Source organism: Perognathus longimembris, chromosome 2 (assembly GCF_023159225.1).
Source record: "Perognathus longimembris pacificus isolate PPM17 chromosome 2, ASM2315922v1, whole genome shotgun sequence".
Taxonomy (NCBI): Eukaryota; Metazoa; Chordata; class Mammalia; order Rodentia; family Heteromyidae; genus Perognathus; species Perognathus longimembris.
The window spans coordinates 53,768,296-53,786,670 of NC_063162.1; the positions used below are offsets into that span (position 1 = coordinate 53,768,296).

At 47.5% G+C, this 18,375-nt stretch overlaps 1 protein-coding gene across 2 annotated transcripts in view; it reads left to right on the plus strand.

Moving 5' to 3' along the window:
- Nucleotides 1–18,375, plus strand: part of Sh2d4b (SH2 domain containing 4B) — a 56,282-nt gene that overhangs the window by 22,660 nt on the left and 15,247 nt on the right. Inside the window, exons 5-6 of one of the 2 annotated variants that reach the window (XM_048335895.1) lie at nt 6,723–6,939; nt 11,902–12,029. In XM_048335895.1, the coding sequence (XP_048191852.1) occupies nt 6,723–6,939; nt 11,902–12,029 (345 nt within the window). The remainder of the gene's footprint in view (nt 1–6,722; nt 6,940–11,901; nt 12,030–18,375) is intronic. The other variant, XM_048335905.1, reaches the window with a different exon arrangement.

The following is an 18,375-nucleotide window of genomic DNA, read 5'->3' on the forward strand; positions in this document are numbered from 1 at the left end:
TTTGGGGGAGAGTTAACCTGTAGTCAAAGCCGATTGCATCAGTTGTGTGACATGTTATAATGTAGTCATGGCCTTGGGTTCGTTATGGATAATGATGAAACAGGAGGCTGAAGATAAGAGTCTCTAATTGAAGATAAGAGTCTCATGGACTTTCCTATCCAGGCTGGGTTCAAACCATGATTCTCAGATCTCAGCCTCCAGAGTAGCTAAGATTATAGGTATGAATGAGACACTAGTGCCTGACTACAAACCAAGAATTGAGAGGTCAAAGACAAGTTACATAATGAGGCCCTGTCTCAAGATGAGTTGAACTCCAAGCATGTCATTCAAATCTAACAAAGCCATTTTTGCCTAATATGAAGGATCTAGGGAGCCATTACTCTGAGGGATGGGAGTAGGGGACAGTTTTAATGTAACAGCCAAATTAAATTCTCCAAGTTAAAAATAAAAGGACATTACCTCTTTTAGTGTCGTTGGAGTACAATTAGTACTTAGTCTGAATCCCAGGCCTCTGGCTTTTCTGAGTAAGCCAGTTCATTTAATATTTTTTCAAATTTGACCTTATAGGAGTGTAGAGTTAAATAATGTGGCCCAGAGATTTAGTGATGATCCAGGAAATGCTATTATTTATAAACATTGGTCATGTATTAGTATTGTTGTGTGGTTAGAAATGCAAATGAGACTTTAGAGCAAATAGCAAGACCTGTATCTACCCCTGTCTAGTGTGTGTGTGTGTGTGTGTTGTGTGTGTGTGTGTGCTGGTACTGGAACTTGAACTCAGGGCCTCTTGCTTAGCTTTTTCGTTTAAGGCTAGTACTCTACCATTTGAGCCACACCGCCACTTCTGGCTTTGTACTAGTTGACTGGCAATAAAAGTCTCTAGATTTGTCTGTCATGGTGGCTTGGAACCCTGATGCTCAGATCTCAGCCAAATAAATGGTGAGGACCAATGGTGTGAGCCAGGCAGCTCACCCTTATCTTTGGTTTGATTTGGGTTGCGATTTTAAACAAACAAGCAAAATCCTATTCTCTCATCCTTGCCCACAACGTTGACAGAACTCAGAGAAAAAAAGTGTGTGCGCAGGCTCAGCTCAGGGTTCTGTGATGTTTCTTCCATTCTTGGGGGTCCTGGTTCCAAGTCAGATCTGAAGAGTAGTGGGCTTGGCAGAGGCTAAGCTTGGCTGAGCGGTGAGGATAGGCTCTGGTCTAAAGTGGGATGGGCAAGGTGCAGCTTGGGTAGGGAAGGTGAGCTCAAGGACAACATAAAAGAGGAGATTTTCTATCTGCTGGGAGGGAGGGATGATTGTGTAGTTTCCATGGGCCAATCTCAGTTGTTACTTGATTTAAAAGAGGTGATGTTCCCATAAATCCATCCTAAGTAAAAAAAAAAAAAATGTGTGAACTGAGAACACACTAAATCCATCTCGGTAGGGGAATGCTCCGCTTGACTCACACAGTCCCTGTCTTCCCTGGGGTGCAGATTGTCACACACACACACGCACACACACACACACACACACACACACACACACACACACACACACACACACACCGGCCCCGTGATCACCAACTGATAGGGATCTTCAGCTTGCTGCTGCACACCACAGGGAGGGAGGACTACTGCGTGTAGGCAGCCCTGGAAAAAGATCTAAATTCGAAATATGAAGTATGATTCCTAGTGCATTTACATCTTTTCACAACCCTGAAGAAACTGAAAATCTGAAACCACTGCAAACCAGGGACCATCTGTAGTCTAAAGTATACCACAGACTCTGGATGATGCTCTTTGGATATTACAATTCTGATGAATGTCTGCCTGAGCCCCTCTGTACCCCATGTGTGCCTTGTTCAAGGTTCTGTTTCCTCCAGAGTTGCTCCATCATGCCCAAGGGCTTAGTTTTCCCAAGGTGGAGTTATTCCATCCCTCCTGTAGCTCAGGTTCCAAGGATTCCTGCAGTTATGTTTGATGGTCACAGGAGGGCACTGTGAGCAGCCATCATGCATTGCTAGCTGGACAAGTACGGTGGGCCATTACCTATTAGCTTCAGGAACCCTGGGTAGGGCTGAGAGACCCCCCTTTCCTTGGCCCAACTTCTATGGATGAGCCTTGCTTTAGTGCCTGCAGGTGGCCTGATGGAGTCACAAAAGCCTGTGTGTGTGTGTGTGTGTGTGTGTGTGTGTGTGTGTGTGATAGAGAGCGAGAGAGCGAGAGAGAGCGAGAGTCCCCTAACACCTAGGTACCTATTTTCTCTTTTATTAGTCCAGGAAGCCTTCACGGTCCACAGATTTTCATTTTTTTCTGTTCTCTGAGAGGAATCCCTGATCCCCCTCAGCCTGCTTCCCCTAACCATTTCCCTTCGGAAGGAGGCACACCAGTGTCCCGATCTCACAGCCTCTACAATGAAACCATCAGAGTGATATTTAATAAACTTCTACCACATACCAGGACTTGTGTAGAGCCCTTTTCATATACTGTCTCATATCCCAGAGAAACCCTAGGAGCTCCCCACACCCCACTCTATACATGAGGAAATGAAGTACAGATGCAATCATTCACAGGGCCCCAGATCTCTGTGGTGGAGGGTTCCCCACTGGTTTTCAGTGACAGCAGTCCCCATCACTGGCTGGTGTCACTCTGAAGCATGTGGCATCCCTAAGGATGAGCTGGGTCATGTGACCTCTGGTAGGTGCTGACACTTCCCCTTGGAAAGGAGAGGGGAGGGCGCCTGTCCCAAGGAACCATAGCCAAGTTTTCTAGAGAGAGAGGTCCCCGGGGACAGCAAGAAAGGATCTTCTGCAGCCAAGCACTACGTGGACTTCCATAGGCAGCTCTTTCTCCCCAGTTTCAAGCCTTAGGCCATCTATTCTTCCACCCGAACATTGTTCCCTGTTGTGTGCCATTCTGATCTCTCTCTTCTGCTCACTACCAATCTGAACACTGACCCATGTGTAGACCCCACCTTCTTAATCTCTGTAATTCATTACCCACATACCTGCCATTCTCTCCTTAAGCCTTTCCCAACCAGGTCTTAGCTCAGATTCCCTACTATTCTTCTTCTGGATTTCTATTTTCCATTCTTGCTCTTATCAGGTTTATTCCTATCACAGAAGCTCAATCGTGTGTGTGTGTGTGTGTGTGTGTGTGTGTGTGTGTGTGTGTGCGCGTGTATGCTGGTACTGAGGCTTTAACGCAAGGCCTCATACTCTCAGCTTTTTTTCACTGAAGTCTGGCATTCTACCATTTGAGCCACACTTCCACTTCTGGATTTTTGCTGGTTAATTGGAGATAAGAGTGTCATGGACTTTTCTGCCTGCCTGGGCTGGCTTTGAACCTTGATCTTCGGATTTCAGCCTCCTCAGTAGCTGGGATTATAGGCATGAGCTACTGGTGCCCCATTCAATCCATCTTTTGAAAGTGCTGCACTTATAGGTGATGCCTTTTTTGTGGCTTCCAGTCACCTCTGGCAAAGCACAGCAGAACTTGTTAGCTGGTACTTAGAGGTCTCAGAGCAGTCATTTTTGTTTTTCCAGTCTGCTTCTTATCCCTCTTCTGACACATCCCCAGCCTGACTGACCCATAGGCTAGTGGGAGCTGAGTTTCTGGTCTGATTTTAGAATACCTGACCACTTGGCCTCTGCTAATTGAACACCAGGTGTCAGCAGGAGTCTCAGTGGGGTTGAGGTGTCCCTTCCCTGGGTCCCTAGAACCCTGGGCACAAGCTGCCCCAGCTCCATTCCACCAAGGGTTCACTGGCGTGTCCCTCAGTGAAACAGTAAGGTCTCTGAGGCCTTGCCACACCCACTTCCTTTAGCCTTGTGAAAATGAGAAATACAATTCCTCTGTCATCTATCAGAAAATGGTTTAGGTAGCTGAAGAAACCTACGATGACCATGCAGTAACTGCGCCCCCTGGCATTGTGCAGTGCTTGGCTTACTCAGTCTTAGAAGTTGCCCTGTATAACACTGAGCAGGCACCCACCAGGCTGGAAACAATAGTGTGCTGTGTACATTGTGCCCACTCGTGAAAATGGCAAAAAATCATCCTCTCGCAACCACTAGCCTGCTTGTACCTGTGGAGATGTGGACTGCTCACAGGGATCCTGTCAAAAGGAACACACAGCTGTGTGCTGGTGCTTCATTCCTGACATCATAGGTACTCAGGAGGCTGACATCTCAGGATCATGGTTCAAAGCCAGCCTGAGCAGGAAAGTCCGTGAGACTCTTATCTCCAGTTAACCACCAGAAAGCAGGAGGTGGCACTGTGGCTCTAAGTGGTAGAGTGCTAGCCTTGAGTGAAAGAGCTCAGAGACATCATCTAGGCCTCAAGTTTAATCCCCACAACTGACAAAAATAAAAACAACAAAAAACCAAAAACCCCAACCACTATTATGTGGATTCAGCATTGAGAGAGACCAGCAGAAGCCCTGAGCAGGGATAAGAATGGGATTCTAGATACTTATGCAGTAGCCCTGGGATAAGGGATAGCAGTGTTCAGGATTGGGAAACTAAGACCCAGAGAGATGAAAAGATGTCCAATGCCAGAGCAGCAGGAGTCAAGAGGCTAAATCTCTGTCTGTCACCATCTTGCTGCCCCCTGGAGACTTACAGTTACCAGACCATCAGGACACAGGGTTTTAGTCCAGCTTGTAATGGAGTCTCTGCAAAGCCTGGTGTGGGTGTGCTGACCCACTCTGAGTCTCCTACACGAGATTTCGCGGGTTTCTTACTGAGATATATAGATGAGCCAATGGTCCCTGAAGCCCAGCTTTCCTTCCTGCAATGGCCTTCTGCTTCCTTTTGTTCTTCAGAAAAATCTCCTCTCCAACTTGGCCAACTGCCTTGCTTCATTTTCTGTTGTTGTACAGAACACCTGAGGCTGGTCATTGAGAAAGGAAACAGGTTCATTTTATTTCATGTTTCTTGGGAGTCCAGGGGCAAAAGGAACAAACGAGGGCAACAGAGGAGCCAACCTGCTTTTAGCCACTTGCTCTCCAAGAAAGAATCCATTCCATGAAATCCAGTCTCACATGGAAGGCATTAGTTGTTTGTAAGGATGCTGCCTCCTGCCCCCCTGCCAACTCTGCTATATTAAAACAAGTTTTAGCATGAGTTGGGAGTGGGAAAAAACACATCCATCCTCAAACATAGGTCTAGGGAAATTCTCCTGCCATGCTTTGGTTCCCTACAGATTATAAACGGATACTATTTTATCTGTGTGTGTGTGTGCGTGTGTGTGTGTGTGCGTGTATGTGTGTGTGTGTGTGTGTGTGTTTGAGCTTTTCCACTCAAGGCTAGAGATCTATAGCTAGAGCCACAGCTCCACTGTGGTTTTCTGGTGGTTAATTGGAGATCATGTACTTTTCTTCCCAGGCTGGCTGCGAACTATGATATTTAGATCACAGCCACCTGAGTCACTAGGCTTAGAGGCTTGGCTTTTATCTTTTATTTATTTTACATGATACTCATGAGTTTTTTCTTTAAGATAGAGATTTCTCCAGCTTGGCTTGGAGTGCCTTGATCTGCTTCTTTGTTCTTTCTTGCTCCAACTCAGCACCTTGTGTAGTTAAGCAATCAATTGCATATATATATGTACATATGTATATTTGTGTATAGTCATCAGAAAAAGATGGCCTCCCTGCTGCTGACTCTGTCATAGGCACTGGGACATAGCAACACACACACACACACACACACACACACACACACACACACACACACACTTCACCTGCCTTGGTGGAGGTCACAGGTTAGTGGATATTCAGTATACAACATCCATGCTCGGAGCCTCCATAGCTGGCTGTCTGCCTGCTTGGATCCAGGAGATACCTTAGTTCCAGCAAACATTCTTGACCTCCGTGGAGGAGCGGTGCTTTGTTGAGGACTGAGGGGACTTAGCACGGCTCTCCCAGCACTTCCTGTAAAAAGGGTAGCCCTTGAAAGGCTGCAGGGCCTGCTTTATGGACCTGGTGAATGGGGCTGGATGAAGACATTTTTCTAGAGGGGTAGGCGACCACGCAGGGCCAGGACAATCACCAGCCTTGCACAATTAGAAAAACCAAGATCAACTTAAGAGCCCAGAATTCTTGGACTCTGGAGGCAGAGAGGGGCCAGAGAAGATGAAAACAGTACCACAAGACAGGGGATTCCAATGGTACCTTGTTCCTCTTTCATTTTCTCAAACCTCCATTTCCCTTTTGAGTTTTGCAATATGCATGTGTCCCACGTATGCATGCTAGTATTAGGGTTTGTGTTCTTGCTTGGCTTTTTACACTCCAGGCTGGCACTCTAGCACTGAAATCACACCTCCATTTTTGGCTTTTTGCTGGTTGATTGGAGATAAGAGTCTCACAGACTTCTGCCTGGGCTGGCTTTGATTCTCAGTCCTCAGATTCAGCCTCCTGTGTGTAGCTAGGATTTCAGGCGTGTGCCACCAGCGCCCAGCTCACATTCATGGTCTTTTCCAGCCCCTGTGGCCATGACAAGCACCTTGAGGCATGTAAAATGCAGAAGGCCAGAGATGATGGCATCTTGAGGCTTGAACCTGTCAGAAGATCCTGGCTTCTTCTCTATCCTTTCAGGGCTGGGCGCCCTGGTTATTGCTGGAGCTGGGGAGCCTGGAGGAGTCCCGGCGGGCCCTGAGGCGCGGGGCGCCGGGCGCGGTTCAGGCCGGCACAGCCAGCACACAGCCCAGGCGGCAGCCAACGCACCCCTCTTCTTTCCAGTGCGCAGGTCCAAGGAGGCGGACGAAGAGAGGAGGCGCGGGGCACAGCGCGCCCGCGACGAGTCCCGGCGCCTCTCGCTGCGGGCCATCCAGGAGGGCACGGTCGCCGGCCTCAGCTCCAAGTTCCAGGAGCTTGGCCAGACCCCCGCGCACGGGGCCCGACTCGACCATCACCTGCCCGGCCCGGGCCCACCGCCTCCCCGCGCGCTGAGCGCCAGGTGGGTCAGTACGGCGGGGGAACGAGTCGTGGGCGCGCCCTGCAGCTCGGCCCGGCTCACGGGGACTCCCCTCCGTGGGCCGATGGTCCCGGGTGGGCGCAGGCAGGGGGAGAGCGGGGCTCCGCCAGGATTGCCAGCGGGCAGGTCCCGAGTCCCACCTCTCCTGGGGATCAAGAATTCCCTCCTCCCCAGCCCGCGGGGGCGCCTCATGCCTGTAATCCCAGAGATTTAGGAGGCCCAGAGCTGAAGGTCACAGTTCGAAGCCAGCTCAGGCAGAAAAATCCGTGAATGTCATCAATGCCCACTAATAGGGGTTTTGATAAATAATTATTTATTTAAACGAATTACAATTTTCATGCATCTATAAATACTTATTTATAAATATTATTTTAATAAACACAAAAATGTAATAAATGCATATATTATAAACAATATACTTTATTACATTTATATAGTATATATTATATTTATATAGTACACATCATCATATATAGTATATAATATACATTTTATTATATAGTAAATATATTTAATTAATAGATTATAAATGTCATATGTGTTATTTTAATAGATATTAATTTATAAATAAATATTAATTTATAAAGAAATATTTATGAAAAACTCTTAGTGGCATTGGTGTTATTTCAGATATTTGAGTGATCATCCCATAGAAATTAATTTCATATAATGCAGCCATTATCTACAAGAGAAATTTCTGGAGTGGGAGTTTTGCATCACGGATTCTGTGTATCACCCTCTGCAGGGTTGGTGTGCATTTGCGCCCATTGCTCACTGGGCCAACAGGATGCCATCAAGGTTTTCTGTGAGAATAAATGTTAGAGTGGTTCCGACTTTCTTTGTGAGAGAGATCAAGCATTTTATATATGGTCACATTGTTTTTCCTTTTCTTTTCTTTTTTGGTGCCAGTTCTGGGGCTTGGACTCAGGGCCTGGGCGCTGTCCCTGAGCTATTCTGCTCAAGGCTAGTGCTCTGCTACTTGAGCCACAGTGCCACTTTCAGCTTTATTTTCATCTGGTTAATTGGAAATAGGAGTCTTGTGGACTTTCCAGACTGGGCTGGTTTCAAATTGTGATCCTCAGACCTCAGCTGCTTGTGTGGTTAGGATTGCAGCTATGTTACTGGTACCTGCTGCCTTTGCTATTCCTTTATCTGTGTGTTGATTCTCATGCCAGATTTAAAAAAAAATTTATTTCTAGACACTCCTTAAATATTAGGCAGAAAGACAGTGTGTATATGTGTGTGTGGACACAGGCACGCATGCTGGGGCTTGAACTCAGAACCTTGTGCTCTCCCTTTACCACAAAAGGCTCAAATCTGGCACTTGATCTACTTGAGCTCCACTTCTGGCTTTTTGGAGGTTAATTGGAGCTAAGAGTCTCACAGACTTTCCTGCCCAGGATGGCTCCAGACTGGGGTCCTCAGATCTCAGCCTCCTGAGTTGCTAGGATCGCAAGCATGAGTCACTGGTGTCCAACCTAAGATTAAAACAAACAAACAAAAACTCTGAGAAACATTGTTTTCTCAGCTTGCTATTTATCTTAGACTTAGGTGGAAGACTTCACTGGTATGAGGAAATTCTTGATTTTTATGAAGTTAATGTTTTTATGTGTTCTGAGTTTGGGGAGCATAATGAAACAATCTTTCCTGCTTGTGTGCTTGTAACAAGAAACCTGTTATCTGTTCCTTGGGCCTCCATGGTGAAGCTGCTTCGACTGTGGTGTTCCAGGCTCAGGCAGGTGTGTGCGGTGGGTAGGGGCAGGGTGGTCCCTGCAGAGTAGTGTTGCAGTGCTATGGTGCCCAGGGCCTCCCTGCCCTGAGTTCTGTGTCCGTGAGGAGCAGTGGACACACTGCCCAAGACAGGAGAGCCTCAGGTGCAGGAGTGAGGCTGGCTGCTGGCTAGAAGGTTCCCTGGATGCCTAGCTCACTCTCAGCCAGACTCACTGCTTAGAGATAGAGAGACAAGAGGGACTAGACGGTTCTTGCTGTTATTTATAACCCCCATTGCCTTCTGAGGAGACAGAACCCTAGAAATGAGGCTGGGGAGGGGGATCCAGTGGAAGAGGCTGGGTAGGTCTGCTTGGTAGAGAGAAAAGGCCAGGTGTATTATCCTAGCTATGCAGGAGGCTGAGATCGGAGGATCACGGTTGGAAGAAAGACCAAGCAGAAAAATCCCCAAGACACTTATCTCCAATTAATCAGCAATAAACCGGAAGTGGAGTTGTGTGGCTCAGTGGCAGAGTGCCAGCCTTAAGTGAAGCCTAGTACTAGTGGGGGGGGGGGGCAGGCAGAGACAGAGAGAGACACAGAGACGCAGAGAGAGACTGAAAAGAAGAACTCTGTGTGTGTGTGTGTGTGTGTGTGCACACGCATGTGTCTGTCTGTCTGTATCCTCAGGAAGATGGAAGATGGATAGCAGCTGGGAGGTTGTTGGGACTGGAACAAAGCCTAGAGAGCAGACTAAAATGATCCTGGGTTTGAAGAACACACTTGAAGGATGATGGCTGCTGTGGTTGGATGTGGTTTGAATCTGTCCCTCCCTCAAGATTCATGTGTGGAACCTACTGGAATCCTTAGGTCCCTGGGTGGGGGGTGGTGCAAGGGGGAGGCATGCCATGGGAAGGGACTCAGGTAATCTGTATGGACAGTTCTGAGCTAGTTCTCAGTGCAGTGGGTGTTTATAGCTCCCCTGTCCTCACCCCTGCATTGCATCCTGGCTCCATGCTTTGCAAGGCAATCTGGTGCTGGTGAGCTTGCTCTTGGCCTGGTAGTACTGGTCCTTTTTTTGCATGTTCACAATTGTTTGTGTGTGTTCTTGGTAGAGAGAAAAGGCATAGGTGAGTGTAAATGGATCTGTTGTGGGGCTTCTGAGAAGGGGCAGAGTTCCATGCCAGTGTGTAGGTTCAGGTAAAATACTCAGAGTACCACATAGGGAATTAGAATCTATGTTACATTTAAAGACACAGTGGTGATTTGTGGATGCCAACACTGTTAGGTGGGTAGCAATGACAAAACAAGAATTTACCAGGCTCAATTGGAAGCAGAGAGGCCAAGGTTGTTCCAGGTAAGCTAAAGCCTTGTTTGTCAGAAGTATTTTCACTGTGTTTTATGCAGTATGGTCTTGCTACACTGACTCAAAACATTATTGGGGCCTGTTATGTGCTATGTGCTGCCCAACACTTCCTGGATCCATTGTAGATTAACTCAAATGTTGCCGGGCTAGGTTTATCTCCCCTGGCGTGGGGATGCTAAGCTTACTCTCTTATCTGAGCTCCCTTTCTCACCCTCTCCCCTGGCTACCTGACCTGCAGGCAGGCCAGGGTGGAGTGGGGGAGCTAGGGAAGGCCTCAGGTGCACGTAGCCGAACGAGATCCCTTTTCCTCCCTCCCTTTTCCTCCCTCCTTACCCACGAAGGAAGCCAGGCGTACACGGAGTCTTGGAGACAGCTTCAAGAGCAAATCTGATTTAATAGGGGAGTGGCTAACAGTTAATATAGTAATGCTGACGAGAAAAGGGGTGATAGACCAGGAGCTGGCGATAGGCTGGCGAGCTTGTCTTAAGACCCCCTCATGGGCTAACGTCACTCCCATAGCACCACCCCGGGCAAAGCCTGAAAAGAAGGGAGCACACATGCTAGCTGGCGAGAAGTTGGGGGGCTGGTTGCAAAGCCATCCCTTCTGGTTCCGGACCCAGAGAGGTGTGGCTTGCTTCCACACTGCCCCAGGGCTGGGGGAAGGGCAGCATCTCAGGGTAGCTTTCCTTGCCCTTCCCCCTCTCAAGGCCAAAGCTGAATCCCCAACAAAATGTGACCACGGTCTAATATGGTCCAGTTTCTGTGTGCTTTTAAGAATTGCAGTTCTAGCTGGATGTGGTGGTGCATACCAATAATCCCAGCCAGTAGGAGACATAGATAGAAAGATAGTGGTCTGAGGCCAGCATGGAGGTAGTAGTAGGGGAGCATGAGACTACTTGACAAATAACTAAAGTCAAAAAAGGTCTAGGACTTGGCTCAAGTGGTAGAGTGCTTGCCTAGCAAGCAGGAGACCCTGGGGTCAACCCCTAGTTCTGCAAACAAACAACCATGAAAACAACAGCATTCAAACAACCCCAAACATGCAGTGAAATAACAACTCACCTGTGAGAAGGCATTGCAAGTGTTCTGTCCATTGTCCTTAGAATCTTCCCAGGCTCCCCTTTGCCCACCCCCTCACCCATGCCCCCTCCACAGCCAGACAATGGGCGGATTTTGTTTCCTCCTTTTTGCTTTCCTCTTTCAGCCATCTCGAGAGCATTTGCTCTTCTATTTTTGCCTTAGAAAAGTGTGGGCATTAGTTGCCAACAGGATCTCTTCAGAAGGCCCCACATCAAAACCCCTCAGTAGCTGTTGCTGGAGGGGGGAGGGGAGGAAGGGAAAGGAGGGAGAGAGGAGCATAGGCATGCTGGTTAAGTTCAGTCCAGTCCTGTGCAGGCACTATTGCATCCATGCCCTGGAAAGCATGCCACTTTTCTCTTCCACCTCTTCTTGCCCCTGTGTCACCCCTTCCTGTGTGGCTTTCTCTGAAACAAGGGATAACACTTTCATTTTTTGGGAAAAATAAGAGCTGTAGCATTATCATGTGCACAACGAACTTTCAAGTACCAGGGCTTCTGGCTTTTTTTTTCACAGGCACACACATGGGTGTCATGCATATACTTAGTGGCCTTCTTTTTTCTCCCTCCCTCCCTTCATCTCCCACCCTCCTCTTCTCTCTCACCCATTCTCTTCCACTCTTCCTCTTTCTTTCTCCTTCTGTTTCTTTGTCCCTCTTCCTTCCACTTCTCTCTCACCTTTTCCCATCTCCCTCCTCCTCCCCTTCCTTTCTTCCTCTCCCTTGTTTACTGCCTCCTCCTGCCTCCTGCTCCTTCCTTGCCTGTTCCTCCTTCTTTCCTTGTCCCTGCCTTCAGCAGGACATGGGAGCGCCCTCTGCGTCCACTCTCCAGAGAAGTCATCGTCCGTTGGTTTAAGGAGGAGCAGATGCCTCGCCAGGCTGGCTTCGAGAGGAACACCAAATCCATCGCCCCCTGGTTTCATGGTAGGACCATGCCCCTTGGTTAATGGTAGGACCATGCCCCCTGGTTCCTGGTAGGACCACACCCCCTAGTTCCATAGTAGGACCACTCTTTTGGGTCTAGTGACAGGTAGTATCTATACATCTGCCTTCCTCTGGGTGGGAGGAGGAGGAATGGAAGACTTTGGACTCTGCACTGCCTCAGTTCTGCTTCCAACAGCTCTGGCTGGAGGCACCTGGGGTGCAAGTCATATACACTGTCTGCCTGATGGGTAGAGATGAACACCAGACTTACCCATTACCTCATGGCTCCTATTGCCATCTGGGCTCTGCCAAGGAGTCTTCCTCCTTCTGCTCAAGGAACAGGCAGCTCTTAGTGAGTAGACTCTGAACTTTTGGCCAGAAGGACTCATATTACTGTCTGAGTTTGCAGCCTGGACTCTGGCCACAGTGTCATCCATTCAACTTCTGAATAAATCTTGTTGAGGAGTGATTGATAGCTGAATAAACAGGCCAGCATCATCCAAACAGAGTCTTAGAGCTGGATGGCTCTTGGGTTGTCATCCTGTTCCTTTATGAAGGTATAGAAACTGAAGCTCAAAGAAGAGAGGAAGTGTTCATAAATTACCAAGCAACTTGTAAAATCAAGTTCAAGGATATATCCCAAGGTCAAGACCCCAGTCCAGATCTGAACATACCAGTGGCCATAACCAGAGAAACAGCGCTGTGACTTCAGCAGAGACTTGGTGTAGAGAAATCCAAATGGCGGACCACTCCCCTCTGCTCTTGCTGGTTGACAAATCATCATTAGAGTCAGTAGCTTAAAAACAAAGAACATTATTTATTCATGAATTTCAGAGTCAACAGGGCAGTTCCTCTAGTGAGTAAGATGAGTTTGACTAAGCTCATTCCTGCGTCTCTGGGCAGCTGGCAGGTTGGCGAGGACTGGCAGATTCAGGATGGCTTCACTTGCAATGTCTCCTCTCTGTTCCATGTGCTCTCTCATCCTGCCAGCTTTGTTGAAGAAGCTCCATCTTGGCCTTGTTCCTACATCTTTCCTCCCTAACCAGCACTGAGCTCAGCTTTGCCTGGAAACTCCTAGAATGATCTCATCTGCCATGGTGATCATCCATCTGAGTTTACCTGTCTCTCTGCCCCACCTACCAGTCTCTTGGAAGTCTAGCTAGCTCCTTCCTTCCCCTGCATTTCCCCTGTATTTGTCCTGATGATGGGAACTTCCTTGCTACTTTCTGGCCAGCTTTTGCATATTTTCCCCCTTCTATCTAGATGGAAAGACAATCCTAGTGCCATTGTTGGCCCTAGAGAGCTGTTATCTTGGTTAGTAAGTGGTTGGCAGAGGGAGGATGTGGTAGGCCAGCTCTGGGCATGTCTCTGGTTTCAGTGAAGGCCTCAGTGGTGCACAGAAGGAGGCATAAAGGACAGGACAAGGCCACCCGCACCTGCATCTTCACCTCCAAGAGCCTAAGGATGAACAGGCAACAAGCACACACTTCAAATGGAGTAACATACATATGTATCACTGCCAAAGGCCACAAAGGCAGTGGCACTATTAGTCCAGGTGACAAGTTTTGTCCAGCAGGTATAGTGAGGGTGAAAAGGATTGGTCTATATATACATGATCAAGAAAAGCAGGGGAGAGCCCAGGGGACAGACTACACTGAGCACCTGAGATTACTCAGTCCTCTTTTCTTTTTGTTGGTTTTTTTTTTTTTTTTTTTTTTTTTTTTTTTTGTGATGAGGCTTGAACTCAAGGCCTGAGTGCTGTCCCTGAGCTTTTTCACTCAAGGCTAGTACTCTATCACTTGGAGCCACAGCACCACTTCTGGTTTTCTGGTAGTTAATTGGAAAGAAGAGACTCATAGACTTTCTTGCCCAGGTTGGCTTCGAACTGAAATCCTTAGATCTCAGCCTCCTGAGTAGCTAAGATTACAGGCGTGAGCCACCAGTGCCCAGCCTAGTCCTCTGTTTTTAACTGGTAAGAAAGTACATGTTAGCTTGGGGAAGCTTGAGTCTACAGAACAAAGGGCACCTTCCAGGAGGTAGATAACCAGAGATCAGGAGGCCATGGACATTTAGGGCACACAAAAGAGGAAGCACATATGCTCTCTTTGGACCAGATCACAGTGTAATGGTGAGCAGTAAGGATGCTGTGTCTTTTTTATTTTTCTCCAAAGCACAGGACAGAGCTAACACACAGAAGAAGTCATCTGTCACCTGCTGGCATCAGGCTTTCTCCACACACATCATCGAAGCATCCTTCCTGCACCCAGTCATAGGCTGCATGGGGGCTCCAGGGTCCCCACAACTTCAAAGCCCACAAAGGTGGGCCACCAGGCAGGCAGCAGAGGGTCTTTGTGCTCCTTCCCTTCTACTCTGGCTCTGCTAAGGTTTATTCTCCACACACTGAGATTATTTTCACTATAACCAGATCCTGTCTCTCTCCCCTGCTCAGTATCCTCTGCTTTCCTTCTTTTGTGTGTGTACAAGCGCTGGTCCTGGAGCTTGAACTCAAGGCCTGGGTTCTGTCTTTGAGCGTTTTTTTTTTAAAATTTATTTTTATTTATTTATTTTTTTTCTGCTAAAGGCTAACTCTCTACCACTTGAGAAACATTGCCACGTCTGGCTTTTTGGTGGTCAGTTGGAGATAAGAGTCACATAGATCTTCCTGCCCCAGCTGGCTTTGAGCTCTGGTCCTCCAATCTCAGCCTCCTGAGTAGCTACGATGATGGTTTTGAGCCACTGGCACCTAGCGCTCTGCAGTCTTTTATACAGGCAATGGACTGTAAACTCCATCAGGCAGTCCCCGATGTAACAAGGACTACACACCACTCCAACTTCATGCTAGCATGCCTTCTCTGCCCACCTTGCCCTGGAGATCTGTGCTTCTTTCTGCTCCTCAGACCCTTTGTCCTTGTGATGGATCTGCTCCCCTTTGCTCTCTCTTGCCAGCTCTTTGCATGGTGGATACATTTGCTTTCTCCTCCTGGAGTGTCCTCTCCTCAGAGAGGTCCTTCCAGAACTCCTCACCTAAAGCCACAGTTCCTCTCAGTTGAGCCTCTTCACTTCCCTGAAACTTCTCTTTCCATTGGCATCTGTTCTTTCTCTCACCTGAACATAGGCCCAGGAGGCTCAGGACCTTGTCTGTTTTGTCAGTGCCCTCCACAGTTGGTGCCGTGGGGGGAATGACTGAAGCCCAAAATGAAGGGTTAGAGTTGGAATTAGATCCCTGACTTTCTCCCATCCAAGTACTAACCAGGCCCGACCCTGCTTAGCTTCTGAGATCAGACGAGATCGGGCTCGTTCAGGGTGGTATGGCCGTAGACAGATCCCTGACTTTCTAATTCCAAAGAACAGTCCTTTCTTTTTTGTACTGGGCCCTGGTTGGTGGGTGCATCTTTTCAGAGACAAGGAACAATCTGAAAATCCAGAGCTACATATAAGCCCTCTCTGGTGGCTAATGTTCAATAGAGACAGAGCCTATGTCCTAGTATCTTCACTGTACAGGTCATAACTTGCAGGTTGGGCCCAGTCACAAGCACACCACAGGCTCAGTGGCCTTCACTCTTCATGCCAAATGCCTCTTGGGGGTTGGTTGTGGAAGTTAATCTGGGCCTCAGACTGAGAGGTCATCTCTACTGGACTCAGTGAAGATTTGGTGAACCATAAGATGGCCCTCAAAAGTCTGTATAGAAGGTACATCTGACACCATTGCACGCATTTCATTAGCCAGAGCCAGCCTGGAGTCCACCATGTGGTCCACAGTTTGGACTTACGGAAGAATCTATGATAACGACCGTTCACCAAGGCTCCACATGTCCACTGGAAGGACAGAGCGGCTCTTTGTGACTTATGAGGGACTGAACAGGGAGTCCCTGGGGGCTGGCTCTGGGGATCTCTGCCCCTCACTTTCATCACGTTGTGTGTGTGTCTCTGTCACCTTTGAGAGGGCTTGCACTTCATCACACCTTCCTTTTCATGGATACATTTTCCCTGTCATGGAAGTGCTGTATAGTCAGTGGAAGAAAGAAACAGAGATGCCCAAATGTTTCTCTAGCTTTATTTTGCACTTCAATGAACAAAAGAAAAAAAAAAGTTCCATGTCACAGAACAGACAGCATCAGAAACCATGCAGTTGACTTCATGTTTCGCTGCAGGTCCTACCATACAGATGGAACGGAAGTTGCTAAGACATGGAGGTTGATTGAGCTGTCAAGTTCACGCAGAGAATGACCAAGCAACTTTCCTTAGAGAAGGATGGGACTGTATCCTATGATTACATCCTTCCTTCAACTGTGGTGTCAAAATGTCCTGCCATTTGTCAATGGATAGTGACAGTAAATAGTGCTGATGCTTTAGCATTGCCCTTAAGGGGAAAAACAAACTGTTAGCAGGTTTATGTTGTTCCTGAGACATTACATTAAAAAAAATCTTTAGTTGTACAGAGGAGATGCCATTTAACAAAGCAGTTTATGAATACAATGCATCTCAATTGGTGTCACCCCTTCAACATTCTCACCCCCATCGACCTACCCTTTCCCTTACTTTTCTTAATTTTGGGGTATCTACAATGAATGTGTCTACAAATCTGTAAGTAAATGTGTTGGGTGATATACAACTGGCTACACATGAATTAACTGACATTTTATTTTGTTTATTTTGTTTTTTATTTTTTTGCCAGTCCTGGGGCTTGGACGCAGGGGCCTGAGCACTGTCCCTGGCTTCCTTTTTGCTCAAGGCTAGCACTCTACCACTTGAGCCACAGTGTCACTTCTGTTTTTTTTCTGTTTATGTGGTACTGAGGAATTGAACCCAGGGTTTCATGCATGCAAGGTGAGCACTCTACTGCTAAACCACATTCCCAGCCCCTTAACTGACATTAAAAGACTCTATGGAGAGCTCAAATAATATAATTGTTTAGAAATAATTGGTCAAAGCCCAGCAAAATAAGCACCAGGAAAGGGGTACGTGCAAGAGGGGGAGTCGGGCAAAGGGAAGGAGGGCAGATGGATGAAATGAGGAAGAAGGGGGAGACTTTCTTTTTTTGTAACTTCATCTGTTCTTCAAGTGCTAAAGTCTGGAAAAATGGATATTCAGCCTCCTTCCTTCTGTTCCAAGCACCACAGAAATAAGGCACTTACTAGCCCAAAGGCAGCCTAGCCTGCATCAGCCTAATGGTTAGGGAGTGTTTGTTGTAGGTTTGCAGGGGTTCTGGTCTTGCCAGCAGAGCACCTTAGGGCCTCTTAGCTGGGTGTCCTGTTCCACCATGGGGCACCCCTCCCCTCCAGTAGCCTGGACTTGCTCCAGGCTGCCTTCTTGGGTGGTAGCACAGGGTCCAGGGACTGATTGGCAGCACGTGGAGCTTTCTGTGTTGTAGAAGCAGCACACTACCACTTCTGCCTCATGTGGTTGGCCACAATTGGTCACAGACTTGAGGGGTGGGAACATATATTCTGTCTTTTTCTTGTGAGGAACTTCAAAGTCATACATCAAAGGATGTGGAGACTGGAGCCAACAATACAATCTATCACAATCCCAGCATGATTTTATTTTCCTTTCCCGGGCAAGACATTCCTAGTTAATTTCGGTACAGTTTAGATGGGGGTTAAGGATGACTATCACACCTGGATTTTCACTTCTTCCCTTAGCTGTACTGTGGTATAGTCCAAATGGCCATGTGACCTTGAGTATGTGACCTGTGAAGCTGGCATTATAGCATCTGCTTCACAGGATACCTATAATCCACCTGACAAAGCATTTTGTCCTTTGTACGGAGCTGTGTTGGTGCAAGGACTGGATGGCTTCTGGCTCAACGGCCAAAGACAACACCTCTCCTGGGAAATGAAATGAGGGGACATATGCCCAGAGCAAGAAGGGAGAGAGATGAGACCGGGACTGATTCCCTCTGGGACTATAGGTTTCCCAAACAGGTCTCAGTTAAAACAAGTGCTCAGGCCCATAATCCTAGCTACTCAGGAGGCTGAGATCTGAGAATTGCAGTTCAAAGCCAGCCTGGGCAGGAAAGTCTATGAGACTCTTACCTCTAAGTAACCACTAAAAAGTCAGAAGTGGAGCTGTGGCTCAAGTAGTAGAGCTCCAGCCTTGAACCAAAAAAAGCAAAGTGAGAGTATCCAGGCCCCAGGACCAGCACACAAAACTACACAAGCAACCACAAAAACAAATGAAGGAAAAGCAATTCCTTGTTTCTTCTCTTCTCATTGTTATTTTCCAGGAAACAGGAAAAAACTTTCAGTCATATGAAAGTACTCCTGAGAAACTCCAGTGCATACAATCTTAACTTAGAGAAAAATCTAGTTGTGGACTTCAACATGTATCTAACATTATTAAGAGC